This window comes from Typha latifolia, chromosome 11 (genome assembly GCF_019914945.1).
Source record: "Typha latifolia isolate L0001 chromosome 11, TyphaL0001v2, whole genome shotgun sequence".
Taxonomy (NCBI): domain Eukaryota; kingdom Viridiplantae; phylum Streptophyta; class Magnoliopsida; order Poales; family Typhaceae; genus Typha; species Typha latifolia.
This window is the reverse complement of record NC_133096.1, coordinates 6309239-6329470: the sequence shown is the minus strand read 5'-3', so window position 1 is coordinate 6329470 and position 20232 is coordinate 6309239. Positions and strand designations below refer to the sequence as shown.

The 20232-nt window shown below is 34.6% G+C and overlaps 1 protein-coding gene across 3 annotated transcripts; it reads right to left on the bottom strand.

Moving 5' to 3' along the window:
- Positions 1-124: 124 nt before the first annotated feature.
- On the bottom strand, positions 125-15247 carry LOC140797509 (trihelix transcription factor GT-4-like). 3 transcript variants are annotated; one of them, XM_073150988.1, is made up of 5 exons: positions 14128-15247; positions 11956-11994; positions 5377-5508; positions 4808-5035; positions 125-714 (listed from the first exon to the last, which is right to left on the bottom strand). In XM_073150988.1, exons 1-5 carry the CDS (start codon positions 14756-14758, stop codon positions 500-502), a joined length of 1245 nt encoding a protein of 414 aa, XP_073007089.1. In that variant the 5' UTR covers positions 14759-15247; the 3' UTR covers positions 125-499. The 3 variants fall into 3 exon arrangements, with proteins under 3 accessions (XP_073007089.1, XP_073007091.1, XP_073007090.1); XM_073150990.1 differs by lacking the exon at positions 125-714 and adding an exon at positions 2053-2421 and having other exon boundaries at positions 14128-15216; XM_073150989.1 differs by lacking the exon at positions 125-714 and adding an exon at positions 2428-4033 and having other exon boundaries at positions 14128-15216.
- Positions 15248-20232: the final 4985 nt, after the last annotated feature.

Sequence of the window (20232 nt, the reverse complement as noted above, 5' to 3'; positions counted from 1 at the left end):
GATAGCAAATAAGTGCAAACATAACTACAGATGCATCAGAGGTGCTGTAGAAAAATATCAAAACTCCACTATGTCGCAATACATATCTGGGGATCGAGAACCATTCAGAAAGGAAACGTACTTATTTTCTGATAAGTAACTGATGTATATCATATTAGACCATCAGAAAGTCCCAGACATAATATATGTTTTCGAAGGTATCGTGATACAACTTCCATATCGGCTATCTACACGTTTGAGAGCCCTATGCCACCACATCTGGGGGTGACAACAGCTTAATTTAACAACATAGCTACAACAGGAGTTTAACTTGTTCCAGGTGTACTACACAAGATTAGGTTAATGGAATCACTTCACTGGGATCGAAACTTGCATATGTAGTCTCAGCAACTCTTAGCCGGAAACTGCAATGTGGTAGTGTTTAAAACAGCAAGCATACATATTTCTTTCCGAGGATATTAGGATAGACATTTCAATCAGCTATATGTTTTAAGATGACTTAATCACCCAGTAATCGTATGCCCTGATACATGCCACCAGGGCGAAGTTCATCCAAGGTATCAACACTTCTGAAGCCACTAAGTTCTCTCAGGCCACTCCAACCACGGTGAGAGAGGAAATCATGAAAATCATCTTCAGTGTAGAGTGTCTTCTCTTCAGTACGAACTGGTATGTGGTCTGTGTCATCATATATGCAGACTTTAATTGTTAAACCTGAAAATTTTAAAAGATGTTTATACCTATATTAGTCCACTTACAAATCCACAAGAGTCATCATATAAAAGATTAAATTTAACGGCAAAACAGGATATTGGGATGAGAAAAGTTTAGGAAAAATATTAATGAGTCAGGAGGAGACCACATCCACTTTCTTGACGAAAAAGCACTGCAAGAACCAGCTGCAAGCATTTCATCTAGGGGTAGAAACTATGCTTATATTCAATGATTTAATCAATCAAAGTTCTTTACATGTAAAAACTAAATGAGCCAAAAATGTGTAAAAAATAAATGAGCCAAAAATTTCCACGTACCGTGTTAGCTGCATGTTGTTATGATAAATATAATTAGGCAGGAAACAAGCAAAGAGCAACATAACTAAAAAAATTTAATACTTTATCTGTACTCATAATTACAGGCAATTCATCAGATCAAATTGAACATGAGAGTTGAGAGTACTCAGAAGGTACATGCACATGTTGTAATATATGGCAATACTATTTTAGGTGGTTTTACTCACTGACAAGTCTGGCCATAACATGTATGTGATCATAGGCAATATAAACTGTGCATTCCCCCAAAAAGGTATGATTCCAGTCATAGGAACTGGCAATGATTTAGCACGCCATAGCACTCTACCATACTGCAGGCCCCCAGAGAGATTATGCAGATTTTATATCCCATTGTCAACCTGAAAAGAACAGTAAAGATAACGATGCACCCCTTACAATTTGCTGCCAATGCAGGTTCCAGGGAGGATCAGATTTACACAATTCCATCCCTATTGAATAGAAAGGAAATTTCCTTAACAAATATTAATAAGTAATGACACCAAGGTGCATAGAGGTAAGCCTTACTGTGAGACAAGTGACAAAACCTGGCAATAGCAAAATGAAACAAGGAGGATTGAGCAAAAGCTATAGGCCAGTTGTAGGTAAAGCCATCTATTTCTTGGAAGGGCTGCAGACTAGGCTCATGCAAATAAAACTCAGCCCTCTACACTTGTCAATACTCTAGACAAGGTATAAATATTACAGCTTCTGATTCAGGTCCTTTACATGCATAGAATATTGGGCTATGATAGAGTATCAGCTAAGAAGTCAAACTATCAAATACTTCAAAAGGAAATACGGAAATTTGACTTAAACTTACCTTATTTTTAGTTTGAGAATCTAAAGATGCTAAAGTCAATGGTGAATTTAAGATATCTAGAATCCTATATGAGATAAATTCTTAAATTGTATACCACCATGAAATCTTCAACCTAGGTCATAATTCCTTTCAGCACATTATGCAAAAAGGTTGCCTGCATGCATTTTAAATTTGAACCAGTGGTTGCAAGAAGTATGGTTTTTAAGAATTTCTTTCAATAAAAAATCATAAATTTCAATTGTTCATGATGTGCCTTTGCCAAAATAAGAAATAAATTCAGTCTGCTAAGCTCTGAAGTAGTTTATGTAAGCATATGCTTGTCTCTCTTCTGTCACCTATATTCTCTGTACTGCATCCCCTTACACAACAATCTCCTGACTTCTACCCAAGATGCATTCTCGTTCTTCATGATACTTAATATCATCAGAACGCTTAGTTTCTAATATCCCCCTTGACAGAGAAAAAGAAAGAAAAAGATGCAGCCACTCCATAGCTTTCCATTATGCTGTTCATCAATGTCCACAACATGATCAAAATTTTATTTGTAATTCCCTGCCCCAAAAGACCGAAAAGAATTAACACATCATATCAATGCAAAGGTCAGGTCTAGCAAGTGTAAATAGATTTCAATGTACTACTAGGAAATATAACAGAGATCTAAAGAGCTATATGATAGAGCGCAAGGAGGGATGGTTCTTATGCTTTTAGGCTTGGACACAGATGCAGGGTAATTTGGGAGTTTATAGCAGGAAGAGGAACCTTGTAGCTTATAATCCCAACTATAACTACATATACCATAAAAATGACTAATTTAGCCTTAACCATAAAAAGAATAGCATGCATCTATAAAAGCATCATTCTTTATTGTACTTGTTTGACAAGTATCAATGTTTGTGATAAGTGCAACAACCAGGGATGGCTTCTTTCTTCAAAATATATTTGCCTATAAAAGAACATCTCAGAAGCACGAATACAAATGAGACACTGATACGACACACCAATATATCAAATCATAAAAAGAATAGGACAAAACATGTTTACGACACAACATGTTTAGGGCACAGAAAAATAGATAAAGAAAATTATAATATATATATATATGTATGTATGTATTATTGATATGTCTATGTAAATGCACAAGTACGTGTATTCTATTCATGAGAGATGACCAAAATGTGCACAAACCACAAAAGTAACATAATAAGTCACAAATGATAATGCTAATACACAACAATAGAAATCAATATTATAAGAATAAATAACAATTATCATCTTTCTCTTTGCATATTAAATTACAGGTTGTACAACTGCAAATTACTGCTACAGTGGATGGAATAGACAAATCTGTCATCTTTTGGACTAATCTACACTAATAAATTCCTCTCCAATGTAATAAATCAGTAAATTATTATTTTGGCATTACATTTCTGTGGCATGTAGGAAAATCCTGCAAAGGATGATTTCCACTATAAATTTCTGCAGCATAAGCTAAATCTCATGGCCAATATTTTTGAAAACTAGGACACTTCATTGAAGTCTCCAACAATGTCCAACAAGTGTCAGATGAGTGCTGGTGTCTGAAACGTGTCGAACAAGGTATGCTATTTGAAGTATCCGTGCTTCCTCGGAAAACATTGATAGCTTCTTTTTCTAAGAAGTTTTCCTTTCTTTCCTTTTTATGTAATAATGTCACTGATTATTGAAAGATTCAGTACATATTCCAAGACTTAAAATTCTCAAATTTTCGCACAATCATTGCCTAACTCCTTTTCCTATTTTGCACTACAACCATCAAGGAAGCCAAACGATGCTCTCTCCTGTTTGACATGTTTTACAACTACTAAAAAAACCAACTCTAGCTATCTTTTGAAACCACTCCTAAACTTCTCTGAAAATTGAAGAAAAGCAACAAATATATATATATATATATATATATAATAAATAGTAATAATAATTACAAAAAAAATAATTTCCACAATGAAAGTTCATTTAGCTAGTTCAAATGGTGAATAAGACAGCTTAATTAGACTATGCAGGTTAGTTTGGATACTTCGAGCAAACATTCAGCATTCTTGTATTGGACAATTGGCTTATTGTGGCTCTATTCCCTTGCGGAGGCAGCTCCTCCTTTTCTCTTCGTAAACCAGTTATGGAGAAAGTTGACCTACAATTGTAAATATTACCATTTTAATAAGCATCACCAATTACTTCAACCAGAGTCTGCCAGAGATGGATTAGAGCCATTCAACTCCTCTAATCTAGGAATTATGTGTCCTTTTGGTGAAAGAAGTCAATAAGTTTGAACTTATTTCCTCGACAAGAGAGATCTTAAGGTCTAATATGGCATGCTAAACAATAATGCATGAAGATGCTCAATATGTAAATGCAGAGTTTAGAATATAAACTATCACAACAGACAAATAGAAATGGAAACAAAGTTATGAAGTTAAAACATTGTTCCAGTCACTCACACTTTTCATGAATGCACAAACTCTCACCCTCCCGTAACAGTTAGATATGTTGTTCATGGTTGTGCTATTCTGGAGGGGCTCGCTATAAAATATAAATTATCTTCATATTAAATCATCAACTCCTGTTGAGATCATCTATAAACATATATTTAATCATGGTTCACACTACATGACTTGTCTTGTGGCATGAAGCTCTCTTAACCACCTCAGCATGCATCATGCACATGATTATAGACAAAATTAGAGTACAACAAGAAGCAGATACTTGCCATATATAGGCATGCACTTTCAAACAAACATTTTGTTGACAAACATGCTAGAAAAACTGAAAAAGAAACATTCCTAATGGATAGTATGACTCAAACTTCAAAAACTGACTTCTATCAACATTGCCAATAAGGAGAATCCAAATACAATTCGAAATATAGCCTACTTATGCCGCAAGGGTTTAAGCATTTTGCAATTACCCTCATCAAGATGAAGAGTATATGTTCCCAGAGGCATGTCCCTGTCGAAGCTGCGAACGACTTCATCTTCATCTTCTAGCCAAAATGCCCTTCTTGTTCTTAATCCAAATGCTGATTTGATTGCCTCTTTAATTGCGTCTGCGCTGCCATCTATACCTATCTTTTTAGTGTATTCTCTCCACTTGACTAATATAACCCTTCCACCATAGGAGCCCTGATTTTCCCCACCTATCAATAAGGGTAAAATAATTCATCAAAACCAAGAAGTGGAATATAATGCTTTTGCATGGAATGCAGTATATCTAAATTTGAAACATTTTTAGTCACAAAAAAGAAACCTACTTAAGGTTAAATATTACAAGTCAAATTTTAATATTCTTGATTTCAATAGATTTCTTTCGAAAAGAGTTAAATGTCAGCTGACATTTAGCAGCTAGCAAAAACAGATATTCGCTTCCAGTAGCCCTTCCCATGCAACACTATCGAATATCCTTATTGCTTACAGGATAATATAATAGGGAAACTGATATTATTTCTCAGCTTTAGTGTGCAAGAGGACAATACACTACCATTTGTGGACGTATCTCTCCAATTCCACGGGTTAACACCATTAGTTGCCACTGCATCAGCCGCTGTGATGGCAAGAGGATGCCTTTCATGCTCTAAATGCCTTTCCACACTGAGCGTCGATCTGCCACTTGCTGAAGAATCACAAAATTAGTAAGTTTGCAAACTTCAAAAATGTGTACATAGTTACCTTCCATCAAACATTTCAATGTCCATTTGGGCAGAGTACAATATCAGGCACCTCAGACATATAAAATGTAGGAAGCTATAGAAGAAATTGAGACAGAGAGTGAGCATGTCTAAAGAATAATATAGCTGGCTAAGTTTAGATTATAGCAAGGACAATCGTGTTAATGCTGGCATTCTTAGCTACCGCTATATATTGGCACAGATGCAATGAATATATTGACGGTTCCTTGAATCAACAGTATCAACCTGTGCCTCCATATGCTGATTTTGGGTCCCTATCATATGCCGAGATTTCTGACATGAAATCTTCACATGCAAATAGACTTTAGAGTGACCTTTACAAGAACCATGCCACTTTATTGAGTATCATACCTTGTTGCTCAGTGCCAGCTGTCAACACCCAGTTGTCATTGCCAGCAGATTACACCCAATCAAAACTAATATGGTCTATCCAGATCAGAGGAGCTGACTTCCTGGGAAGAAAAGAAATGGTGATTTCCCACAGCATGATGGGCGTGTTTGGTTGATGGGAAGTAGGGGAAGTGGCTATCTTCCAAAACTTCCCCGGTTCCTATATTTTGGTTTTGGAAAGTGAAAAAATTAGGATGCAAGTTTACCCACTGCCCTAATTTTGGTTCATTCCATTTTCTCTCCTAAAAAAAGTGATACTTCCCAACTCCACTTGTTGGTCACATTCCATAAGTACTCAGGTCACCATACATTCTCAGTAATAGCTATTTCTTATAAAGTGATTTCTTTAATAACTCCCACTTCTTTCTTTACTTGCCCTTTTTGCAACCAAACATGCCAAATATATGATGAACAATATACTTCCTTAGAAATTAAGAAAGACATGCCCAATGAGATTGATCACAATAAATATTTGAAAAATCCTGCGGAAGTCATCAAGATAATCAATAACCTAAATAATATCTTTGAACATCCAATGAATAAAAATTCCTTATACTTTGTGTTATCTACAAGGTTTGTCGGATCGGCCGAACCCGATCCCGATCGATGGCCGATCCCAGTCAAATGACTAAAATCGGCCAGGATCGACCAGTTTTGATCAAATTGGGCCATATCCATTGTGGATCTGACCCGGATCCAACCCTGAGACATTAATTATTGATGTCCCCAAGCTCCTTACCATTCTCTTATTACTCTTTTTTCTCACTCTCTTTCTTTTACTCATTTCTCCTTTTATACTTACTCTCACTTTCTAACCGAGAGATCTAGCTCCAACGAGCTCCGGCGATGCAAATCTAACTCCAGCGAACTTCAACAAACTATGGTCTATCAAGTATTCATTGTTTAAAACAATCATATGATCCATATGCTTATTATTATCCTCCTCAATATCCTCATCAGTATTCTCAGACACAAGATCCACATATTAATTATTATCCTCCTCAGATTCAACAAGATTCATTTGATATGGATGATATGATACAATCAATCTTTGGAGCATTAGACTCTAAACATCATTATTTTCAAACTTATAATGATTATGATGATGATCACAGGGATTTATAAGAGTCAACTCGGTATTCATCGAATTTTGACTTTTGAGTAAGTTAGTATTTTTGTTTAATTTTTAAGGCTCATATGTGAATAATTATTATTTCCTTATTTTTTGTCATATTAAAATAATTTGATTCGATCCAAGCGACCGACATAGCCAATCCAACCGATACGTATCGTTTTTTCGGAAGGCCGATTCCGATCACAATTTTTCAAACTTTGGTTATCTCCAACAAGTTGAGATACTAGAATCTTTATGAAGTGAGACAGAGAATGTTTACCAAATATTACTTAGGCCACAATTAACTGATGTCTTATGTGCATTGGATCTGCTCATGCTTCTCATAGATGAGGTATTGTTTAACAACCCAAATTTAACAACCCAACCTTTTAAACTTTAAATGTTTAAAGTACAAAATAATTGTCTTTAATAGTTATTGACTTGCACTGCAGGTGCTTCCATTCTCATTCACAGATGAATAGTCTATATACTACTTTAACAGTTTAATTTATTGGCTATTCTTTATTCCTCTTTTATCTTTGCTAAGGATACTTTTCAGCTTGCCCACTTATATCCCCTTCTAGTAAGCTTAAAGTGATCCTACATACATCTACTGAACTATTTTATCATTTTACACAAATTTAACTTCTTATTGGACCCAGTAGCTTATTTTATGCCATTTTCATCTTGACCATATATATTTGCTTCTACTTGACTTAACTCGGTTCTGTAATTTCCACATGTAGAATTTATTATTTTCCTTAGGAATACAATATATTAAATTATTAATATGTCTAAAGATTGTGAAACTATCAAAATCACCAACATGGCAATTTTTTGCTACTCCTGATAGCCATTTAATTGTCCTTCATAACAAATTCGACCAATTCTGAATCTCCATGCTTCCTCCAAAAAGAAATATAATCCGAAGAGTAATAACTAATTTCTACTGTAAATGTACATAATATACCTAACACATAACTCAACCAATATCATCACACCAAAACTTTCTCTGCTCTGAAGCGACGTTTTTAATCGGTTACAACTTTCGGTCAAAACAGATATGCATTGTTTTGGGCCGCCCAAACAATGCTAAAACTGTTCAAGGCTGAACCAGAGTCTCGGCCTTGGGTTTGGACCATTCTCGGCGGAAACTGATTTGTTTTGACTGAGCTTAAGAAAAGTATGCAACAGCAAATGCTTCCTTTGCTAAATATTAAGACACAGCACTTATAATGAAATCAAAGTTACTTGACCAAAACCAGATAGGACTTTTCTGAAATGATTCAAAGTCTAGACATGTTGTGATAGCAGTAGAAACTAGAAAGTCATATGGCTCATGTTAAGAATGGTTAGCAAAGAGAAACATATCATTGTTAAGTGCCAAAATCTTCTTGATGTAAAAGAGAATGAAAGCACACTAATGATTCATCAAACAAGCATTACAATTACCAGTGACAACTAATAAGGAATCAAACACTCAAAGCATACTTTTCTCCTTAGAATAAGATTCACAAAATCTTAGACTAATTAGATGCTTAGAAGTCAGATCATCTCATTGGAATCTTCATATGATGTCTCTATATTTTTATCATTAGGAAGTGTCTAGTAAGGATCCAAGTCCTTGGCTACTTTCCCTCACTCTCTTTTCTCCCTCTTTCCCCAAGAACCTGTCAATCTCTTTAGTTCTCTAAATTACACTACTGCCTTCTTCATATTTTCTTCCTCCAACTGACCTCTGTGCATACCCAATAACTGTAATAATATTCAACATGTCACATGACTTTACCTTCTTTCCCCGAGGACCCATCAAAACCTCTTTATTTCTCCACATAATAGTGCTATTTTCTTCATGTTTTCTTCCTCCACCTGACTCTAGCTTACCCGCTAACTGTAAGAATATTGAACATGTCACATGACTTTACCTGCTTAATGAGAGTCAATGCAAATTCTCAATTGTTTTTAGAAAACAGGTTAATTTATCCAGTTATAATATAGATTAATTTATCCTGCCTTCAAAGAACAAAACCCGATTAACAACAGGATCAATCCTCTGAAATGAAAGCTCTAGAAAGTTGAAACGTCGATTTAATTTTATCACTCATTTAGTTATTCTACTTTGACATGGCTAGAATGAGTTTCCATGCTTTCAGCAATATGAAAGATCCATTACCTAATGGTTTTCCCATTTTCCAATACTTCATGTTTTTTTTTTTCCTTTACTTATACAAAGCCTCTCCTCAAATTTGTGTTGTTCATCTCCTATACCTTTAAAATCTTCAGAAAATAAAATATTGTAGCACTATGTAGGGTTTGCCAGATTCAATCTTTTGGCAACATATAAAAGAAAAAAAAAATTGAGGAATTGCAAAGGTGATAAACAAGAAAGAAAATCCCCAAAAACATGTCTATTGGAAAGCTGTAATCAAGCTGACCACATAATATCAAGATAACATGCAGATACAAACTGTGAATGTCAAAACCAGAATATATAAATAAAAAAAAATTAGGGGTTGAGAGAGGAGGGTGCACGTGCTCTGCATGTGCAGCCCCTCCCCTCTCCCTCTCCAGCACGCGTCGAGGCTGATAAGGGGGTTTTCATCTAATCCGAATCGGATTAAATTTAATCCTCTTCTAATCTATAAATTAGCCCTAATCCTCTCTCTCTTCAACCCCCAGCCCTCTTCTCTCTCTCCTTCCTCCCTTTTTTCGCTTCTTCCTCACCGTCGGAGTCGTCGCCGTGGAATCGGCCAGCCGGAGCGTCGCCGGAGGAAATTGGAACCACCACACTACCTCCCCGGTGAGCCCTCTCTCATCCCTCTAGTTTAATTTAAAATTAAATAGGTAAATCTGAAATACCTAATTTGCGGAATTCGGCCTCGTCGGCAAATCTGGCCGGCCGACGGCTTCGAGTCGCAACCGCATCATCACCGGAGGCTTCGTGCTCCGAGCTTGGTGTCGGAGATGTCTTCTACAGGGCCCTTGTGGCTCTGATCGGCGTTGGATTCCGCGTCGGCCGTCGATGATGAGTCCTCCTCCACCTCGTGAGGACAACAGAGGAAGGGTGAGAGGGAGAGGAGAGGTTGAAGGTGGTCGTGAAGGGGTCGCCGGCGAGAGGTCGTCGGCGGTCACCCTCTCCCTCAGTCATCTTCTCGCGTCGGTCGCGAGGGGGGAAGAAAAGGGTTGGCTGGGCTCAGGTAAAACCCGAGCCAACCACCTTTTCCTTTTTTTAAGTCGGGTTCGGTTCGGGTTTGGATTTCGAATCCACAAACCCGAACTGAACCACTTAAGTTGGTGGGCTGCGGGTTGCCCGAGCCCACCACCACCCCGGCCGGGCCTCGGCCCAATCCGATTTAGTTGATTTCTTTTGGATTGGGCCGGGCCAGCAGCCCAGCCCAATCCAATGGGTAATTTTAAACCTATTTTAGTTATTTTTTGGTTTTTAAATTTTAAAAATATTGTTATTATTCAAATTAAAAATTTGAATATTATTTATTATTTAAGGTGGTGAATTCTAGTACGTGAGCTAGAGATTTGAGGTTTCGGTTGTCTTGCCTAGACTCAGGTGAGTGGGTTCACTCACGTGTTTATTTTATTATATTTCGTATTTTTGTCAGACCATGTAAATTTTCTGTGTGCAAATTATTTATTTCACCCTCATGTGTAAAAATTAAATTGTTGCAATTTCTGTGTGCAAGTCTATTTATTTCATCCGTACGTGCGAAAATTTAATTGTTTATTTTCTGTGTGCATTTAATTATTATATTCAATGCATCACCATACTTCGTGCTAATATTGAAATTTGTGAAAAGAAAAATGAGACTAGTATTGATATGACTTAGAGAACAGTCCCGGTATAAATCATTTGCGATTTTCCGTGGTGACTCAAGTCTATCTGGAAGTCCATGGGAAAGTCCTAAATTAGATCACTACGGTAACTTTCTTAGGTGACTCTGGCGGGGTTAGGGTACAGTCCTAGAAAAAAATGAGAAAATTTCCTAGGTGACTCTAACTTCTCTCAACGGTTAGAGGAAAAGACAGAGTGTGTTGATCACAGGGTGATACCCTCTGATGACCCTAACCGGATCAGCTATGAAGAAAAATCCCGAGTGTCATCTCGAGGTGACTTCTAGTTGATGTGGATCCACAGGGTTTAGACCCATTGAGACATATGACAGTATAAATATTAAAAGATGTTAATATGTTGAAAACGTGCAAGGTTACAAGTAGTAACATCTCTCTCTATTGTTATCATGGTTATTATTTAAAGAGCATGCCTATTGCATATTGTGATGGATATTGTTGCTTTTAGTTTAATTTATTCAGCATTAATATGAATTAAAATTTATTAGTTTAGTGAGTGGATTCCACTCACTGAGCTATAGTTGTTGGCTCACGGGTTCTTTTGTTTTTTTTGTATTTGTTTATTTATTTCAGATAATAGTCAGCGGGGCGACTGAGCGAGATGTACCCGGACTCCACCTCCACTTAGGATTCACCTATTTACCTTTCCGCTCTTTTGATTTTATGCTTTAGATTAGACATTTTTATTTATTTAGTTTAGAGACTCAAAAATATTAACATTGTTTTATATTTTTATTACAATTAGTTATAAAATTTAATATAGCACATTCTTATTTATTTATTTATTTTGCCATCGTACACGTAGAGAGTATTAATAAGGCTTCGTGCATCTCAAGCATATTGAGATGCATGGCCGGTCGTGATTCATATTTTGGGTCGTGACAGTGAATACTAAACCATGTGAAGTTTATAAGAACCATATAAAACAAAAATAAGTAATATACTGTAAAAAATGATGAAAAGAAAAATCAACAGTGATAAACATAGGATAACAGTCCAATACCTTCAACAGATCCAAATGGAATATTAGCATCTTCAAAACCTAGACCACAAAGAAAAAGAAAAATCAATAGAATATTACCAAGATAAATTCTAGAACTAATAGATGCACTCATAGTTTCAATCAAAATTAAGTCCAATCAATAAAATAAATCACCTGTAGCTGATCTTCCAACATCAGGAAGAAGAACAATATAGACAGTAATATGAATACCAGAGTTTATTTGCAACAGATAATTCAAAAGCAATAAAATTTGTAAGTAAAAGAAGATCAGAAGCTTAAAGCAAGTAGGGAATGCAAAAACTCGTGACAAGAGTTGCATAGCTTGCTGTACAGGACATATTCAATACTTATGTCTTTCTTAATAGAAGAGAAGTGATACCTAAACTTTATTCACCAGGAAGCTTATGAACTTATGTAGACATGAAATTCCAGCAAAGGAGAGAGAGATCATAACAATAAGATGGATCAAACATGATGAAGAAAAGGAAGAATAACTGCTGACTTATTTCAGAAGCAAACCTCAAAGCAAATATGTAAAAGAAAGAGAAGATAAAAGGAGAGAAAACAAGGGAAGATAACCAACTGAATGAATAATGCTTATATTATAATCAGATAAATATGTACATCACACAACTTTTGGACTTGCATACTAAATATGGTTTTATTTGACTTTAACCCACATGACTTCTGTAAAAAGAAAAGTTGAAATGGTACAAACAGTTATGTGAAGTGCCACCTAAAAAGTTCATAAAAACAGCTCCTCATATTCTAATGACTTTAAAATTTGAAAGCATTATAGAATTTACTTAGGACCTAAATACTACAAATCTATTTGCCATCATTTAAGACATCAGTGAATGTGTTTATGATTTCCAATCATTGAGAGGTGCTGTAAATTTGTACATGGAGCTGATAATACACATTGAAAATTTATTTTTAGAATGTTTGGGGATTACGATATATGAACTAAACCAAGTTAATATTTAAAGTTCCAACAAGTACCCAAAAAGTATACAAAGGTTAGGTAATCACTTAACCAAATTAGTAATTCTATCCAGACCTTACTATTTTAATAACAATTAATAATGGAAGGAACTTATACAATAAGCTTGTAAAATGATTCAATTCTAATTCAATGAATCAAGGGACTACTATTATTACAATAAATTACGGGCTTTTAAGAGCAATTTTTTAAAATCATATGTTACTTAAGTTGTAGTACAATCCTCGCACATTGGATAATGTATAAGAATTTGAATAGTGATATATCTCGGTTATCAAAACTTTCCTTATCTATCTTTCCATGAGGTCATTTCTGCTCAAGTTTTCATAAAGCAGTCAACTTTTCCTCTCTATAATATCCATTCAAATAAAGAAATATGAAATGGGAGAAAGGAAAGCATCAATGGACATTGTCTATTATGCATGAATATTATAAAGTTATAGAAGAGCTTTAGGGAGTCCAAAACAGCAAATTAATCATGCATGTTAACATCCCAGAAATATATGCAACCTCTCTATAGTAAGCATACAAGCCATGATCAAAGTTAAGAGCAGAAAAAATCAATTCAAGAATCAAGTATGGCTGTCCATTCTTGTTTCTATCCAGGGCTTAATAGGCAATAGAGGTTAAGCTGCCAAACGCACTTCAAGCACTCGTATAGGCTCTCACACAATGCAAAACACTAGGGAAGCATCTGGACGTACCAAGGTGAGGCAGATTAAGAGAATGCCTAGTGAGAGCATGGGTGTCGAAAGCGTTGATATCTATTGAAATAAATTAATGAAATCTACCAAACATCAAAGAACAACATATTTGTCATGTTGTTAGGGGCTTACAGCTGACTGATGGTTACATATAATACTAGTTGGTATCAGCATACCTATAATATCGAAAACTTAATCACAAATATATTGATTGTCATATGATCGAGAGTTCACAAGATGGATTTACTGATTTGGGTTGATAGTGTTTCATCCAATCTGTTGTGTTCACTCTTCACACAAATCATGTTAAAGTATCTGTCTACCGGAGAGCAATTAGGCCCATTGTTTCTCTAACCTTTATTATCTGGGTAGTAAAATCTAGATCATGCTACAAATGCATCATTTACATCAGAAATCAAATCATAAATCTAACAGAATTCCACAAAAAGAATGAAGGGATACTACCTTTATCAGAAAACTGCAGATAGGAGTCAACCTTGGAACCAGAGGGGCTCTTATGAGGAGCACTTTTGCTCCTCTTCTTCAGCAGCTCATCCAGCTCTTTATAGTATGACATTTTCGCTGACCCACTCCCCTTCGACTGGTGCTTCGCCTTCTTAAACTCCTTCAACAAATTCCGCCACTTATCCGTGCACATGGTCGGCGACCGATCGAACCCCTTCTCCCGCATCTTTGCAGAGATCTGCTCCCACAAGTGCTTATTCGACTTCGAAGTGTTAAATAACGCATCCATCTCCCTCCTAAACCCGATCAAGCTCATCGTCTCGTCCTGCACCCACGTCTCCGCCCTCTTCTTCGGGGCCTTGATTTCAAGATCCTCACCGCCGCTGCTCTCCGCCAAAATCATCTGCGGCGGCTGCGGCTGCTGTTGGGGCGGCAAGCCGCCATTCCCGACCACCTGAATCATCATATCTCTACCTTCTTCTTTGTAAAAATCCACAGAGCGGGGCTTCTCGGACAAGTACATGGTCTTCTTCGCGGCCACCTCGTCTTCTTCGTCGCCGTCGTCCTCTCTCCGTCGGAAGCAGGGGAGGAGGGACTGGGACAAGAACTGGTCTAGAGTGAGAAGCGACATCTTAGAAGAAAAGATTGATGGGTATTGGAGGGGAGACCGAGGGGAGCAAAACCCATGTCTCGAATTGCTCTACGAAGACGAAAGGGAACCCTTACAGGGTATTCGATGCTAGAAGAAGAAGCGGGTGTCGCAAAGAAGACAAGAGGAACAAAAACCCATGCCTCGGAATTCAGGATCGAGTAGGAAAGCAAGGGCCAAGTAGCAGAAGAAGAGGAAGGGAAACGAACGACGAGAGGAAGAGGTGGGGAGGGACGGCCAAGGTGTTAATTGCAAAACTCGAGTTCGTCGATGGACAAAGAGAGTGATTTTGAAGTGTTCTAGGGTTGGTCTTATCAATATTTTACGCTGGCGAGAGGCAGAGGAGGGAGGGAGGGAGGAAGGGAAGAAGAGAAGAGGAAACCCCCTCAAAACGCTTACTGTGCTGCGTTACTCGCTGCTTTCATTACTACTCTGGAGTTTTTCTACGGATATTTTCATGGTGAATGATATAAAGTGAAAATAATAATAATAATAATAATAATAATAATAATAATAATTTTGGATTTATCTTTTTCTTATCAATTATAATTCTATCCATTTCTATATCCTTATAATTATTTAAATGGATCGTGTCACCATTACCTGCAACAATAAATGCCTCTTTTGTCTTCTCTTATTTTAAATGCTAGAGTTTTTTTTTTCCAATAAATTTAAGATAGATTTCATATTGTAAAATATATATATATTTCATTATTTTCTGATCGATTTATTTTTGTCTTATTTTTTTTTAAATTATGACAACTAATTTATAAGATATTCTCTATAAAGATTATATAGAATAGGAGAAGAAAAAAAAATAGAAGAATGAAGGTCTAAATGTAAAAGAAAAATGTACTTCTTCTCAGTGACATACTCCTATATTCTTATTTTTCTTTCAATTACTAGCATTTTATTTAAATAATTTTGTCATTATTATCTTACAAAATATATATTAGCTCATAAGCCTACTAACCAGCCTTTTATTTTAAAGTCAAAGTAATCTATTATTAAATAATATAGTTAACTTATGTTGACTGTTTTACTTGTAATTTTTCATTTAAACTCTGATCGTTATTATTTTATATGTATTTAAAAGATTATTTAGTCTATATACAACTTCATATTTTATAAATATATTCAAATTCAACTATTTCATAGTCATAAAATTTATTAGAATATGACAACTTAAAACAATAATATAATACATTTTGAAATAAAGTAAGTCGTAAATTACTTATGTAATTCGTTACTAAATAATATAATTAACTTGTGTTCACTAATTTGCTCATCTTTTTTTCCCATGAACTCCAATTGATATTATTTTATATGTATTGAAAAGCTTATTTAGTCAAAGTCCTAACTCATGCAAAAATATAAATTAGCAAGCAAGTGAGTGTAGCGGGTTGGGCTTTTGGGTTGGGCTGAGCAGACAAAGACTTAGCTCATACCGCCTATTGACATCTCGGGCTTAGGTCGGGCCGGGCTTAGCCCAATTGAAATCAGACAAGTTTAGGCCGAGCTTAGACGAGTCAAGCCTGATGATCACTTTTAAGTGCATCTCAAATTATTATCATCTAGACCCTTAAGAATGAGGCCACCATTAATTAAAATCTTTTTAATTTTTATAAAATATTTGACATTGACGCAAGAACAATACTTAGGTTAATATTGCATTTATATTTATTTGTAATTACTATGATGACAAGATCACAGACATAAAGGCATGTTAAAATTACAACAATACCCAAAATGATAAACATTATTTATCAAAATTACATCAAATTAAAGGATATTTTAGTAATTTTCTTCTTCTTTACATTCACTTTTTATCGCATCAAACTTAATTATCACACATCCATTACATAATATAAATAATTATTCTTAAAATAAATCTCTCATTTTGGTAATAACAATTCCAATTTGCTATTTCTATTCTATCTGATTTGCTATTCCTACTTTATCTCTGTTCCTAATATGAATAAGTTATTCTTATCCTCTTGTGACAACATATAGCTAACTCCTATCCGGCTTTCCATGCCCTAGAATTTTCATTTTTTTTGTATGAAATATAAGAAAACTTTTTTCAAATAAGTAGCTAGAAATGCCACTTGTTCAAATACAATTGTTTTCCACACTGCCTATAAATTCTATGTAACATTTAGTACATTGTAAATTGGAAAAAAAAATGTATTATGGTTAGCAACTTAGTCCACTATGTTTTCTTAAAACATCAACTACCATTAAATTTTATTTTAATATTAATTTTGAGCTACCAAACCTTTAAAGTTAGATTGAGTATTTTTAATTTGACTTTTTATTTTTAATTTGACTTTATTTTGAGCTCGAGCCTAAGTCAAGCATAGTTCAAGCTAATTGATAACTAAAATCAACTATATTTTAATTAAGTGTGAATCCACCTTGAATCAAGCTTAAATTGAATATTGAGTGGTCTACATTTTGTAAAATTAAAAAAAAATACATATATAGATATACAAAGAATCGAGCATTATATAGATAATAATAAATATAAATCAAGCCTTATTAACTCAACTCATGCCTTATTTAATTAGTGCCAGTAGGTTGATTATTTTTATAAACTTGCCTATGGTTAATTTTTTTTTAAAAGAAAAGAAAAGGACATGATAGGTCAAGTTCTTTTTTATCTTTTATATTTTTTTTCAAGTTTGTAGCCATTGTATTAACAATTAAAATTTTGGTTACAAGAGAGTTTTATGGTTAGATCTGTCTAATACTTACAAATCTATTTTTGAAGATCAAAATTTGCTAGATTGCATACTATGAAGTTATTACATCAACTTGTGAAGTAAATCTTATGGAAGAGAATTTAGATGTCTACCATAGATTGTCATGGACTATTAGATATGTTGGAAGATCTCGATAATGTCTGTGTAGTGGAAGTAAGATCTTTGGAAGACTTAATCACGAGATAAAAATCAATTAGATGTGTATAGGATTGACAATGAGGTCAATGTTGAACTAACATATTGGGTGAGATTGACATACTGATTCAGTATTCAAACTGTAAACTTAAATGATGGCATAAACTGCTAAACATGACTTTGGGAAGAGAGAAAGAATTAAAAGAGAAAAGATCTAGTATATATATCTCATAATAGAATAAGAATTTATAAGTGATAACCATTTATGGGTGTCTTAATTAGTTACGAACTAGATCTATACTTATTTACTTAGAACAGCATCTCTTACTTGCCTTTTAAAATGTATCAGTCTCTTAAAACAAAGTCAATAGTCTATAATAGAGTGGACCTTTAGATATACATCCCACTAAATAAGCATGCCAAATCACTATTCGACCAATCATGATACATCTTATTTTACACGACTTATCTCATAACCATTAAAATATACTCAAACAACCAAGCTTGATGCTGGTATTACATTCAACCCTAATATTTGTAAGATCTAGTGTATGCACGCACACTAAGAATAACTCACCATAGAAAACTAATATATAAATATTTTTTTTTATAAAATAATATTATGTATTTATAATACTTTTGAAAATTGAATTGATTTGCAAAATGGACTTAATAAAGTTGATATTGATAGAATTTTGAGAAACAAACGACGACAAGTGTGCACACACTTAAAGTATATTCAATGGATAATCCTTATCCAACTTATGTCAAAGCTTCAAATTAGCTGTTTTTCAAAATACGCTTATTTGACGACATAATGTATTATGAGTATAGGAAGTCTTAGCCCATAACATAATAATGAGTCAACAATGTATGAAGATTACCTATGAGATTAATCATATCATATTACAATGCCTCTAAGAGATTATGCTGTTGTAGATAGCAATCGACGCCTTTAAAAATATGCCAAAAATATATCACAGTATGTGTATATTATTTTAAAAAGTAATAGACATTGATATATACTACTAAACAGAAAAAGTCTCATGTGGAAAGAATAAAACTATATAACCAACGATTTCTATTATCTTCTCCTACTATGAGCATTATAAATATACAAAGGGGCACCACATCATGCTCACTCTCTCTCAAATACAGAAAACATTATGTCATGTGATACACATACTAAGTTAGCCGACATTTGATATGTTCTGATACATCTTTTAGCACAAAATGCTTAGTATACAATATTATTTAATTCTTCAAAACACAAATGCTCAACATATCATTTAACATCCTTGCTCCAAGTTTTGTAAAAGCATATGTCATAGCTCTGGTGAAAACACAATATACTTAAATCCCTCATAGACAACACCACTGTGGTTAAAGCCATCATGTCTTATAAAACTTTAGGATAACTTATATACCATGCAAAATGCATATTTACAGAAGATAATGACATGATCCTAATATGCATTTATAATAATCACTTTGTTTATACCACATCTCTCAATTTACGGTGCAATCACAGTTGTTCAATATTTTGTATTCACTATTAATACATAACCAATATCAGAGGAAGATATATAAATATGTTTTGTGAACTTATCGATTACATGTAAAATAATAATATAACTCTTCCAACTATGATATTCAAGTGACCCAAAAATTTAATATAGCAAAGTAAGTTAGGTAATCATGCTTAAAATATGAATTACTTTTAACAAATCATAATTAAATAGGATATAACTCCCACATTTCTCATCGGCCATACTAATTATCTCAATAGCCATCTCCAAAATTAGGAGAGAGAAATATCTATTTATCTAATATATTTCTACATCCAACCCCTTCATATATATATATATATATTAGAGTTATATTAGGTAGGCATTAAATTCTTGTCCTGATAGAATAGAAACTCATGATTAAGATATGTCCCTTCAAATTGGATTATAAGGTCTTGATAGAATAAAAAGTCATGATTAAGAGATGACCCTTCAAATTGGATTATAAGGAATAAGCCTATCCTAATCTACTTAGGATAACATAATCAATGGTCCAAATTGGAGCTACTTGATTCTGCCCATTTATCGCTATAACCAATAGCTGAGAATCACTAAAGATCCAATAATTTATAATGTATACATTGATCAGGCAAATAAATCTCATGTACGAAATCTAATTGAAGATAGCCGCCTATCTTAAACTCTTTCTAATTTTAATGACATCTTCTAATACCTTCAAAAGCTTAGAGCATCCAACGAGGACATCTTCCTTTCCCCATTGACCACTCCTCTCTCTCTCTCTCTCTCTCTCTTATCCTTTTCCTATTCTCCTATGTAGCTTCTATATTCCTTGCCTCACTAAAGAAGAACTAGTGCTAATCCTTCACCCTTCACCAAATTAGCATGACCAAGTAAAGAATCCATGCTATTGTCTTCCATCTTCTTCCATTCTCTAGTACTATCTTTCTTATATCTTTTCCATTCCATTCCAAGCTTCTTCCTCTTTATTCCTCTCTCTCTCTCTCTAACCTTACCCGAACTTCTTCAC

Excerpts from the sequence above, each read along its gene's own strand:
- LOC140797509 (XM_073150988.1), bottom strand. The coding sequence starts at position 14,758 with ATGTCGCTTCTCACTCTAGACCAGTTCTTGTCCCAGTCCCTCCTCCCC. Across the intron at positions 11,995-14,127 it reads TCTGCAGTTTTCTGATAAAG|GTTTTGAAGATGCTAATATT; the intron begins GTAGTATCCCTT and ends TTTGTGGTCTAG. Across the intron at positions 5,509-11,955 it reads TCCATTTGGATCTGTTGAAG|CAAGTGGCAGATCGACGCTC; the intron begins GTATTGGACTGT and ends GTGATTCTTCAG.